Genomic DNA, 14,203 nt, shown 5'->3' with positions numbered 1-14,203 from the left:
GTTTCTAACTATCACTTTCCAATAAGAGGAACTGAGATTCTTTGCAGAAATGGCTGGTTTTAGATCTGGGGTTGAGGAAAACACAATGTAAGCCAAAAATGTCTTATAGGACCAGAAGGTAAGGACGTGTTCAAAAAAACAAAGGGACGAAGACATCTCAAAAAGGCATAAGAGCCAACCTAAAAGAGCTCCCAATGGCTAAAGTAGAAAGAATCTGAGCAACAAAAGAAGAAATGCACCAGCAGATCATAACTAGTATTGAGATAAAATACAGGACAGCTAGTTACATTTACATTTCAGATAAAAGGTAAATAATTCTTTAGTACAAGTATGCCTCACTGCAATATCTGAAAATGCCAATTTCTATATATCATTTTAGGTTGATATATAACATTATGCTAACTACAATGTAAAATATATATAATTCTCTTTCCATAACATAGGCTTATCATTCCCAACAACTTCTTTCTTCTAAAATGCTACTAAATCTAAAAGTTCTCCCAGGAGTTAGTGATGTATCTGTGACCTAGACAGATGCTACCTCGCACTCACAGACAAGACTATAGGGTCAGTTTGGGAAAAAAGCAGATAATCAATGCTCCTCACAAATGCTGCATTGATAATATTTATTTTGGCTTCATTAACACAAAATGTGACCAGATTTGTGCAGTGTCATACAGTTTAATTGAATTGAAGTGTCAATACTCTTCTAGCAGTTGACATTTCTGGCTCTGTTTGCCCTCATCAAATTTAATATTTAATATTTGTAGAATGGCATGTTTCTTAGCAGGATGATAGAATCAAAATTCTCTTAGCATCCTCCTCTTACCTTTTAAACTCTTAGAACATATACTCAGAAGGTTCTTAAGTGTAAGCTAAATCTGAAAATTACTTAATTCTAAAAGATCATAAGGGTTTTTACAAGGCTAAATGCAAGCCGGTTTTAGAAATATAAGTTTCAGTAAAAATTTACGGTAAAAAATTCACCTCAGAACTTTGTATCCTCTTAGGTCAAAAGGCAAGCCTTGCCTTAATTTAGCATGAGTAAGAAAATTTCATTACAATGAACAGGATTTCTCCTTAAGGAGACCAATTTCAACATCTAGCTCTTAAATTTTAAAACAGTTGCACTGGGGGCGCCTGGGTGGCTCAGTGGGTTAAAGCCTCTGCCTTCGGCTCAGGTCATGATCCCAGGGTCCTGGGATCAATCCCCACATCAGGCTCTCTGCTCCTTGGGGAGCCTGCTTCCTCCTCTCTCTCTGCCTGCCTCTCTGCCTACTTGTGATCTCTGACTGTCAAATAAAAAAATAAAATCTTTAAAAAAAAAAAAAAAAAACAGTTACACTGAAAACAAACTGGAACAAGACAAGTGAATACATTTGAACATTTACTCTGAAATGACATTCTTTGTGAATTTGCCAAACCCAAAACTATACTGCCCACAAAAACAGTAAAGTTCAATATCCTCTTCCAAGGGTTTGAAATACCAAAGGATCTTTCATTATAAATCCTCTAACTGTAAACAACTAGGAAAAAAAATGATTTTTCCAAAAATTAGTCGAATCATTTCTCATTTGCTTGCTGGGTACTTATGAATAAAGAATCTGTATATAGATTCGTGGTCTCTCTTCCCCCCCAAAACACTAAACCACCCTGAGAGAGCGCACATAATAAGGCACTGAGAAAGCCCCTTGTCCTCTTCCAGCACAGCGGCCACGAGTATAAGAGGGACAATCCTTCAGCTTCCCGGCTGGAAAAAGAAGACCGCACTCACCGAGCTGGGGCTGGAGTGCCGCCTAACTTTGGGAGACTCTTTGCCAGCGGAGGAAGACTTAAAGTTGATGCAAGCATTGTTCTCCGAATGCACCCTCTTCACTTGATTAGCTGGTTTCTCAAATGGGTCAAAACTGCTCTGTGTCCTCTGAACCCTGACTTTTTTATCCTCAGGAATTGTGTCCAAGGGTTTGATCACTGAGTCCATTCCCTGGCAGTTCCGTGTAGACATCTTTGTGACACATATCTAGGAAAAAAGAAAGAAAGAAATTCAAAACTCCCCACTGAAACTTTAGTATCATGAAACACTCGATTTATTATTCTAGAAAGCATGCTGATTTCCATTTCAGGAAATACCCAGAAAGTCCATACTCTAAAAACAATACCACCTTAAATCCCAGTATGAAAAATTCCTCATAATTATTCTGCTTCTAGGGAGACACTAAAAATGCTGTCCATAAAATGGGAAGCTTAAGGTTCAGACTACTAGTCCCCTAATGTGGTTCTTGACCCCTGTCCCAATTTTTACCACCTGCCTGCAAGTGCAATGATTCTGAATCATTAGGAAGTTGGACAACTTGCCTTAATAATAGTAATTTTTTTAAAAATCAGTTGAGCTAAATCAGATGGGCATTTTAACTAACAGGTCATCACGGAAGTAGCGAACACAGCTAGAGGAAAAGATCACCATGTATTTCAAAAGTAAATCCATCCTATCCTAAGTTCATCTCCAAACTGGAATATAAAACTTGAGCATATAAAAGAGGTAATGGTTAGAGATGTTGAAAAATTGAAAACAGTATTTTTTCTAATACCAAAACTAATGGATGCATAGAAATAATGCTGTAAAAGAGAAACACTGAGTAGCACTCATTTCAAAATCCACAAGACCCCTATTTGTTTCCCAACTTCCCTCATTCTCTTGCCTGCCTGCCCAGTCTATCATTTTATTTTAGTCTCTGACTTTTGCCCCCATTGTTTCCTAGTCTATGTTCTAAGCCTTTCATTCTTCTTATACTCTGGAGACTTTGTGGTTCTTATTAAATAATTTTATGGCATCTAGCTTGTCTGTGAAACTAGGTAAACTTTACTGTTCTCTCTAGAGGAAAGGTAATTCTGAAATTGCTTTTAAAGTTTTCTTTTTCTTGCTGTGAAGTTTCCCTAACTTTATTTTTTAAAGCAAGAAAACAGAAGAAAATCCCATATTGCTAAAATAAAAAATATAAAGTATCTGAGTGTTACGTACAGGATGATTCCACATGAGGAATATATGTATGTATGTGTATGAACGCATACAGATACAGATATACATGCAGACTCACAGAGACAGACACAGACCTAAATATCTGTATGTGTATGTGTGAGCACAGTGAAAGGAATAGAAGAAAACACACCAAACTGTTAACATAAGATACCTCCAGACATGTGGAATTGAACTGGTAAAGGGTAAGATTACTAATTTTTTATATGCCTCCCATTGTTTGAATTGTATAATAAACATGTCTGACAATGAAATTGTTTTAAACTGCTGAAGTAGGAAAGTAGATATAATTAAATTATGCCCTTCCTCAGAAATTTTTAAACAAACCAAAAAAAGGTTTAATTAAATTGTGGGGCACTTGGGTGTCTCAGTCAGTTAACATCTACCTTTGGCTCAGGTGATGATCCCAGGGTCCTGCATCAGCTTCCTGCTCAGCAGGAAATCTGCTTCTCCCACTCCCTCTGCCCCACCTGCTCCTCCTCTCTCAATCTCTCTCTCTCTCTGAAATAAATAAATAAAATCTTAAAAAATAAAAAAAACTTAAGCATCAGTTCTGTCCTAAGTATGACTCAACTGCAAAGCACAGGTTGAATTTTAATTAAGTCAAATGAGAAGGATATCATCACACTTTGTAGCAAACCATAATACTACTGAAGGAGTCTTGGAAAGATTTAAGGCACATTTCTCTATCCATGATCAAAAACTAACAATTTATCACAAGTAGATGAGATGGACTCAATATTTTTAAGGATTTATGTTTTCTTCTTAAGGATATGATAGTAAGAGGCAATAGATGTGATGTGGGTATGAAACCACCCACATCACTGAGGCAAGTAGATAACAATAATGTATAAACACATGGGCTTGAGAAGTCAAAAAACCCCAGTATAAGAAACACAAAGAAAAAACATGAAGGTACATCAAAATCAAATTGCTTTAAACCAGTAATATGTTAAAAAGGAGCCAGAAGGGATTTAAAAGATTTAAGTATGACAGTAAGTATCTAGAAACTAAATAATACAATAGGAGAATTGGAAAGTATCTTGAACTAAATGAAAATAACACAAAATATCAAAATGGTAGAATGTAGCTAAAGGAGTACTTCAACCGGAGAATACTAAATGCATATAGTAGGAAAGATGAAAGGTCTCCAAGCAATGTGACTATACCTTAAAATACCAGAAAAAGAAGAGCAAGTAAAATTCAAAATAACTAGAAGAATGAAAATAATGAATAAATAACAGGATGTAAGTACGCAAAGTAGAAAACAGAAAGCAATAAATTAAATCAATGAAACCAAAAGCTGGTTGGTTTGTTTTCAGAGAAGATTTTTAAAAAAATAAATAAACCTCTAGCCAGACTGATAAGGACAAAATGTAAAAAAACACATACTGCCAATATCAAAAATTGGAGAGGCATGATATCCTACAGACCTAAATATAATTATGAACAACCTTATGCCAATCAATTCAGAAACTTAGATGAAACAAATTCCTTAAAGGACAAAAACTACCAAAGCTCACTCCAGAAGAAACAGATAAACTAAATAAATCTACATCTATTAAAGAAATTAAATTTGTAGCCAAAAATCTTTCAACAAAGAAAAACACTACTGGCAAAGTAAACCGTACATTTAAGGAAGGAATAACATCAATTCTAGAGAAATGCTTCAAAAAAAAAAAAAAATTAATGAGGCAAGAATACTTCCTAACTTATTATATGAAACCAACATCATTCCAAACCTACAACCAGATAAAAATAATATAAGAAAATTACAGACTGATTGCTTTCATGAATATAAATGTAGAAATCTTTAGCACACTTTTAATAAACTTAATCCAATAGTATGTAAAAAGGATAATAAATCATGAAAAAGTAGAATTAACCCCAGGAAGGAGAGTAAGGCTTAACATTCAAAAATGTGTAGGTTACCATTTTAGGGGCGCCTAGGTGGCTCAGCTGGTTAAGCGTCTCATTCTTCATTTCAGCTCAGGTCATATCTCAGGGTTGTGAGATCAAGCCCCACCTTGGGCTCTGCGCTGGGGATGGAACCTGCTTGAGATTCTCTCTCTCCCACTCCCCCACTCCCATTCACAAGCACTCTTGCTCTAACACACACAAAATGTGCAGTTTACTATTTTAATAAATAATGGTAGAACGTTGTTTCTAAAACAGTTCCTAGCGATGGCCATTTCCAGATATTCACACTCTTACTTAGCCCCTAGACATTGAATGTGGGCTGTACTTTTTGACTTGTATCCAATAAATAGAATGGCAGAAATCATGGAATATCACTTCAGAGAAATAATTATAAAAAGACTATAGCTTCTGTATTGGTACTCTTTCCCTCTCTCTTAGATCAGGTAGTCCTAAGGAAGGCCAGCTGCTATGCCATAAGGCAGCCCTGTCAAGAGGCACGTGTGCAGAAAGATTGGGGCCTGAAAACACCAACACGATCTGTGCTTTCAAGTACAACTACAGCTCCGGTCTATTGCTTGATCAGAACTTCAGAGAGACCCTGAGCCAGAGGTACCCAGCTAAGGAGTATCTAAATTCTAGACCCACAGAAAATATTAGATAAACCATGTTTGCTATTTTAAGATGTTAAGATTTGGGATAATCTGTTATGCAGCAATAAATAATACATAGATATTTTTAATCATATGATCACCTCAATAAACTCAGAAAAAGCATCTGACAAAATCCAGTACCCATTTATGATAAAAACATTACCAATTAAAAATAGAAACACAGAATGGCTAAAATTAACAACATAGGAAACAACAGGCGTTGGCCAGGATGTGGAGAAAAAGGAAAACTTGTGTACTGTTGGTGAGAACGTAAACTGGAGAAGCCACTGTGGAAAATAGTATGGAGGTTCCTCAAAAAGTTAAAAATAGAAATATCTTATGATACAGCAATCAATCACATTACAGGGTATTTACCCAAAGAATATGAAAACACTAACTCAAAGGAATACATGGATCCCTGTGTTTATAGCAGCTTTACAATAGTCATGGTAATGGAAGCACTCCAAGTGTCCACTGATAGATAAAAGGATAAAGAAGATGTGGTATATACTTACACTGGAATATTATTCAGCCATAAAAAATGAAATCTTGTCATTTGCAACACCATGGACAGAACTAGAGAGTATAATACTGAGCGAAGTCAGTCAGAGAAAGAGAAATACTGTATGACTTCACTCACATGTGGAATTTAAGAAATGGAATAAACAAGCAATGAAAAAAAATAAGAGAGAGACAAATCAAGAAAGAGACTCTTAACTCTCAAGAACAAACTGATGCTTACCAAAGGGGAGGTGGGGGGGGTGGTTGGGTGAAATAGGTGATGGGGATTAAGGAGTGCACTTGTGATGAGCACAGGGTGATGTATGGAAGTACTGAATTACTGTATTGTACACCTGAAACTAATATAATACTATATATTAACTAACTGAAGTTAAAATACAAACTTCAAAAAAATAGAAGAAAACTTCTTCAAGCTGAAAAAAAAAAAAAGGCAGTGTGACATAAAAGTTAGTGGTGAGAAACTGAATACCTTCCTCCTAAGAACAGGAACAAATCAAGGATGTCCACTCTAATCACTGATTTAACCTTGTATTATAAATTCTAGAAAATGCTACAAGGCAGGAGAAAAGAAATAATAAGCATCCACACTGGAAAGGAAGAAATAAAGCTGATTTTATTCACAGAAGATATTATCATCCACGTAGAAAATCCAATGAAATCTAGAGGAAAAAAAACCCACTAGAATTAATAAATATGGGGCACCTGGGTGGCTCAGTGGGTTAGAGCCTCTGCCTTCAGCTCAGGTCAAGATCCCAGGGTCCTGGTATCGAGCCCCGCATTGGGCTCTCTGCTCAGCAGGGAGCCTGCCTCCTCTTCTCTCTTTGCCTATCTCTCTGCCTACTTGTGATCTTTGTCAAATAAATAAATAAAATCTTAAAAAAAAAAAGAATTGATAAATAAGTTCTCAAGGGTACAAGATATAAGATCAATATACAAAAACATTTGTATTTCTAGATATTAGCAACAATTAGAATTTTAAAATTAAAAAATTTACAAAAAATAAAGACAATAAAAAACAATTTGGAAGAGCCTTGAATAAAATAAAATATTTAGTGATAATTCTGACCAAATATGTGCAAGATCTATATACAGGAACTATAAAACGTGGCTGAGAAAATTAAAACCTAAAGAAAGAAAAAAAGAAAAGAAAAAAATCCACAGGTCTTTCAATTTACTGTGACACTTTTGGGAAGAAGCTAATCTCTGTGTTTCAGCCATAAAATATTACTAGTTTCTTAATTTAAAAGATTTACATATGCATATATAAATCAAGTGAGGCCATAAATGTATATATAAAATGATAATATAAAAAGATGCAAACGTGGACTGAATTGATACATGGATAATGGGAAAATGGTGACCATATTTGGACTGCAACTCTATCCTTGAAAATAGCACCAGGAAGCATAGAGCCATAGAAACGTCTCTTAGTTTTGCAAAGGAGAAGATGGAGCTAACCCTACATTCTATTAAACCCTATATTCTATTTTTTATTCAAGGTCTTTGAACATTCTTAGTAAAATATATTTTATCAGATAGAATACTGGGTTTCCCGAATGTTTATAGCAGCAATGTCCGCAACAGCCAAATGATGGAAAGAACCTAGATGTCCATCAACAGAGTAATGGATAAAGAAGATGTGGTGTATATATATACAATGGAATACTATGCAGCCATCAAAAACCCCCGAAATCTTGCCATTTGCAATGACATGGAGGGAACTAGAGGGTATTAAGCTAAGCAAACTAAGTCAATGAATAATCATATGATCTCTCTGATATTAGGAATTTGAGAGGCAGGGCAGGGCATCATGGGGGTAGGGAGGAAAAAAATGAAACAAGATGGGACCAGGGAGGGAGAAAAACCATATGAGACTTTTAATCTCATGAAACTAACTGAGGGTTGTTGGGGTTTGTGGGGGAGGGATAGGGTGGTTGGGTTATGGACACTGGGGAGGGTATGTGTTATGGTGAGTGCTGTGAATTGTCTAAGACTGATGATTCACAGACCTGTACCCCTGAAGCAGATAATACACTAAATGTTAATAAAAAAAAAAAAAGAAAATAAAAAGAACATTGGATTTTCTATTATTATGTAAAAAACTTTAAAGATTTATTTATTTATTTGACAGACAGAAATCACAAGGAGGCAGAGAGGCAGGCAGAGAGAGAGAGGAGGAAGCAGGCTCTCCACTGAGCAGAGAGCCTGATGCGGGGCTCGATCCCAGGACCCTGGGATCATGACCTGAGCCGAAGGCAGAGGTTTTAACTCACTGAGCCACCCAGGCGCCCCTGTAAAAAAACTTTAATGAGGGAAGTTTAACTACACAGTATAAACTTGTAACACATATACACCAACACAGCTACAGCAAAATATATTAGCAAGGGCTAAATGACAAATGTCACTTCAACATGACAGCAGAGGAAAGAAGAGCTAGCTGTAAGGACACCATCAAAGCTGAAAGAATGAACTTAATACTTAATGAGTTCCTAGAATCACACAAACTCATATAAACCTTGCATTTGCCATTCTTTGTGCTAACAGTTCTGACAAAAAAATAGGACTCACAAGGTTTTCTGTTAAGTTGAGGAGAAAGATGTACTCTAACTGGAAATTTGGATAAATTCTCTGATATATATAATTTAAACAAGAGATATTATTATGGAATGTACTGCCAAGTAAGGCCTTATGTATTTCCTCAAGCTTTATATTAAGGGACCTACATTTTTATGTCCAGTCAGGTGGCCTCTCATTTCATAGACCTGTCTATGGCACACTTGATAATTAGAAAAATCAGTGTGAACTATGCACTGTGGAAAACAAGCTTCTCTAAAGTGTTCTAACATGAAGACAGAAGAGTGGCAGCCTTTTCCTAATTTTGATGGGAAAGAATATTTCAACAAAATTTCCTAAACTTTAAGTATTTCCCATAAACATTCTTAAGCACTTCAAAAATCTATCGTTTTTGCCTTCTACCAACAAACAACAAAATACAAGCAGAAAATTATCATTAACATAAAGTAAGCTTCCTTAAAATAGTATACTTGTATGGAAACATGCCTATGGTTGTGATTTTCTTTGTTACATTCACCACATATTTCTTGCTAGTTAGTTCCTACTTCCTATGATACTTTTACAATGTATCCGTATCCCACAATGGTTTGCAGAGTCCCATTCTTTCCAGGTACCCCAGAAACAGAGCACATCTGGGACTCAGAATCTTCTTATCCAGTTCCATGTGGGCAAGAAGGTTGTCTGCACTACTGCGCCCTCTTCCCACAGTGCCTCACACAGTGCCTCACTCAGTGCCTGGCCCACCAGAAAGCTCAGTAAGGTTCTGTCAAATTAAAAGATCACATGTGAGAAAGTTCATTCAAATAGGTAGTCTTCTTGCTGTTGCTAATAGGACTGACGCTATGAAACAATTCTCATCTGAAAGCTATTGTCAAAAAGACAGCAATCATGACACAAAAATAATAAATATACAAATTTATGCATAAAATGCTATCAACAATTTTTTTTAAGGACAAGCTCCTTGTGATAGGCAGAATTCTAAAATGACACCTCATGTCCCCCACCTTTGGAAGGCAGAGAGCTCACGACTATACCCCAACGCTATGTCTCTCACCTTTCAATAATCCTCTCCCCTTTGAGAGTGAATACAACAAGCTATCATTCCTATGATTATATTCTGTGATGTGGCAAAGATGGAGATTATCCTGAGCGGGCCTGACCTCATCAAGGCAAGCTCCTGAAAAGCAGAGAGCTTCCTTCAGCTAGTTGTAGGAAAAAAGGAGAGATGTCATCTGGGTAGCCTGGAAGAAAACAAACACGTTACGCTTTGAACTGAAATGGGGGCCACATGGCACAGCACCGGGTGAGCTGAGAGGGCTCACTGGCTGACAGCTAGCAGGCAAATGGGGACAATGGTCCTGTTGCAACCACAAGCAAATTATTTCTGCCAATAACCAGCGAGCTGCTTAAAAGGATCCTGAGCCCCAGGTACAAACCACAACCATGCCCAACATCTTGATTTCAAGAGAGCCTGAGGGCAGAGAAACCAGCCCTGCCGTGCCTGGATGTCTATAGAAACAGAGCTAAGAAGCTAGTACGTTTGTGGTGATAAGTTACACAGCAATGGAAAACTAATACACTTGCTTAACTAAAATTGCTTGCAGTACTTTGACATCTGAGCAGAATGTCTAATCCTAGGAATGTGTCGCAGATACCATTTTCTGAGTTTGATAGACTGTATCAGATCCAGGCAAAAGTCAGTGATGATTCTTATGGCCATTATCAATAAATGATCACATATTGAGAGTTTTCTCCATTAGCATTTTAAGCTCACAAACAAGTTCTCTACATAATTCAGGTTATACACAATTAATGCTGGTTTCCACGTTGCCTGGGCTTATATGAATAACACCATTATCAGCACCTGCTTTGTACATGTATCTTCATCCAGGAAAGTAATCTATCCTTGAATTTTCCAAATAGGACAGAATGACTGTTCTGGAAAAGTTTCAAGTTTCCGATATTTGGGACAAACATCTTAAACGTGATCTATCCAGCTCTGTTAACCAGAAAGAGAACAAAAGAAAGCATCCAGGCCCTTCATAAAGATATAGGGCACCAGCCTTGTCGATCTCATGAGCTTGTCAAGCAACTCACCTTGCAGACCTCAAAGAGAAGTTGGAGGGGTTGGGTCCAGAGAGAGATGCAGGCCAGATGAAAGAAGAACAGCACTCCTTCCCCAGAGAAAGCCACAATTTCAGGCAGCTTGAAGAATAAAATTATTGAAGAACCCAGGGTACACAAAAGAGAAGAGTGAGCACACTGGAGTCCTAGCAGGGAAAGAGGGTTCTAGAAGTCAGGTTATCCACTGGTACTACTCCCTGGTGCCTAAGTCATCATCTGATCCTTCTACCAGCCTGTCAGCAACCTAAATAAACATTCCCCCTACCCAAAGAGAATCTCTTTCTTCCCACAACAAAATGCTTGAAGACACATAAAAGTTTTAAAGACACACAAAATCTAATACTTTAACAAAACTAAAGGACCAAAGCATGGTATGTCAAACTGGGAAAAAAATCAATGGGAACCCATAACCTCAAAAGGCAGATTTTTCCAACCACCAAACAGTAGCTCTTTGATGCATTACTAACTTTCATGTGTACCTCTAGAGCCCAGATTTTGGTCTATGTTCCAATTCTCCACTATGAAAAAAGAGGAATCCTTGAAAGGTAATCCGATTCCAGTTCACAGGGCAGGAAACACAAAACAGCTGTGAAATATCCAGCTGTTACCAGAAAACTAAGACCCTTTCAAAAATGTCAGGGGACAATGCTAGAATGGACAAAGGAGTCTGCCTATAGGGATTCCTAATAGCCAAACGGTGATTATGTATTTGGGCATCACAAGGAAAATAAAATCATGGTTAAATGGAACAAGTTGAGTTAGGGAAAGACCATTATGATTTCAAAACAGAAAAGTTGTTATAAAGGGCAAAAGGCAGTTATGAAATAAAAGAAGTGTGAATATAATAGGATATGGTTGGTTTTAATCCATGGAACTAACTACAGAGAGTAAGGAGGAAGGCAGGCAACTACTGCAAGAAAAAGGAGGAACTGTACCCAAAGCAGGAATGACTGGTCAGGGCCTGAAGAGAGCCTAAGGAGCACTAGCGTAGGAAGGGCAGCAACAAGGGTACACTCTAATACCAGGGCAGGTCAATATAACACAGTAACAGACAGAAGAGCATGCGATGTTGCCCAAGCAATATTTACAAATACCTGGTAGAGAGACACCAACCAGATTACAAAGGAAACATCTGTGAAACCAAGGCAGGAGGCATTTTTTGGAAATGAGTTAAATTTTAATAACTAAGTGAAATTTAACCCTTAAAAGAAAAAAAAGAACCCAAATGACTGCTAGCCAGTAACACAGATCTGAATCACTGTGGAAAAAGCAACCAAGACCCCAACAGTCAACAACTCGGGTCCTATAAACCCAGCTGTTCTGATAGGCACTGGTTTGTCTGTGGATCTGTAAAGATTACACTACACCAAGAAGATTGAAAAAGTATCACTGAAACCCCTGCAAATAATTTAAATAAGTAGCTCTATAACCCTAGGAAGGTATAAAAAGACACACAGAAATAATAATAAACTTCATTAAACCCACAATGTTGGTATTTTAAATAGGATGAATATAAGTACAGTAATATAATTTGCAATAATCATATCTGTGGTTGTTTTCCTTATTCGTGTCATCTTCAATTTCTTTCATTAATGTCTTGTCGTTAGACTATAGGTCTTTCACACCTCCTTGGCTAAATTTATTCCTAGCTATTTTATTCCTTTTTAATGCAAATATAAATGGAACCGTTTTCTTAAATTCTCTAATAGTTAATAGTGTATAGAAAAACAACACATTTCAGTATATTGATTTTGTATCCTGCAAATTTAATAAATTCACTTATTACTTCTAATAGATTTTGGGGGGAGGGCTTAAGATTTTCTATGAGTAGTATCATGTCATCTGCAAATAGTGGCAGTATTTCTTCTTCCTTTCCAATTTGAATGCATTTTATCTCCTTTTCTTGCCTAACCGCTATAGCCAGGACTTCCAATACTATGTTAAATAAAAGTGGCAAGAGTGGGCATTCTTGTCTTGCTTCTGATCTTAAAGGAAAAGCTTTCAGCTGTTCACCATTGAGTATGATGTTAGCTTGGGTCTGCCATGTATGGCTTTTATTCTGTTGAGGTACATTCCCTCTATGCCTACTTTGTTGAGAGTTTTTAATCTTAAGTGGGTGTGGAATTTTGTCAAATGCTTTTCCTGCAGCTACTGAGAAGATCCTACATTTTATCCTTTGTTTTGTTAATGCGACAGATCTATTTCAACAGGCAAGAACAAAAGTGGAAACAAATGGGGACTATATCAAACTAAAAGCTACTGCACAGTGAAGGAAACCATCAACAAACAAAAAGGCAACCTACTAAATGGAGGAAGATATTTGAAAGTGGTATATCCAATATGGGGTTCAATCTAAAATATATCTTTATAGAACTCATACAACACAATATTAAAAAAAAATCTGAATAAAAAAATGGGTAGAAGACCTGAATAAACACTTTTCTTAAGAAGACACAGAAATGGTCCACTGGTCCATATCCTGGGTCATAAATCAGGTCTCAACCGGTATCAAAAGACTGGGATCATTCCCTGCATATTTTCAGACCACAATGCTCTGAAACTAGAACTCAATCACAAGAGAAAATTTGGAAAGAACCCAAATACATGGAGACTAAATAGCATCCTTCTAAAGAATGAATGGGTCAAACAGGAAATTAAAGAAGAATTGAAAAAATTCATGGAAACAAATGATAATGAAAACACAATGGTTCAAAATCTGTGGGACATAGACAGTCCTGAGAGGAAAATATATAGTGGTACAAGCCTTTCTCAATAAACAAGAAAGGTCTCAAATACACAACCTAACCCTACACCTAAAGGAGCTGGAGAAAGAACAACAAAGAAAGCCTAAACCCAGCAGGAGAAGAGAAATCCATAAAGATCAGAGCAGAAATTAATGAAATAGAAACCAAAAAAAGAATAAAACAAATCAATGAAACTAGGAGCTGGTTCTTTGAAAGAATTAATAAGATTGATAAACCCCTGGCCAGACTTACCAAAAAGAAGAGAAAGGACCCAAATAAATAAAATCATGAATGAAAGAGGAGAGATCACAACTAACACCAAAGAAATACAAACAATTACAAGAACATACTATGAGCAACTATATGCAAACAAATTTGACAATCTGGAAGAAATAGATGCATTCCTAGAGACATATAAGCTACCACAACTGAACCAGGAAGAAGTAGAAAACCTGAACAGACCCATAACCAGTAAGGAGATTGAAACAGTCATCAAAAATCTCCAAACAAACAAAAGCACAGGGCCAGATGGCTTCCCAGGGGAATTCTACCAAACATTTAAAGAAGAACTAATTCCTATTCTCCTGAAACTGTTCCAAAAAATAGAAATGGAAGGAAAACTTCCAAACTCATTA

General features: G+C 36.7%; 1 protein-coding gene across 2 annotated transcripts in view; it reads right to left on the bottom strand.

Annotated features, from left to right (window-relative positions):
• LOC111147311 (cyclin dependent kinase 14) overlaps positions 1–14,203 on the bottom strand; it is a 584,276-nt gene that overhangs the window by 442,870 nt on the left and 127,203 nt on the right. The window contains exon 3 of one of the 2 annotated variants that reach the window (XM_022503295.1): positions 1,775–2,020. In XM_022503295.1, coding sequence (XP_022359003.1) covers positions 1,775–2,020 — 246 coding nt within the window. Of the gene's footprint in view, positions 1–1,774; positions 2,021–14,203 lie in introns of those variants that run through there. The other variant, XM_022503296.1, reaches the window with a different exon arrangement.

Source organism: Enhydra lutris, unplaced genomic scaffold (assembly GCF_002288905.1).
Source record: "Enhydra lutris kenyoni isolate GAN:26980312 unplaced genomic scaffold, ASM228890v2 scaffoldscaffold16, whole genome shotgun sequence".
Taxonomy (NCBI): Eukaryota; Metazoa; Chordata; class Mammalia; order Carnivora; family Mustelidae; genus Enhydra; species Enhydra lutris.
Note: the sequence above shows the minus strand (reverse complement) of the source record. Positions and strands in the feature narration are given on the sequence as shown.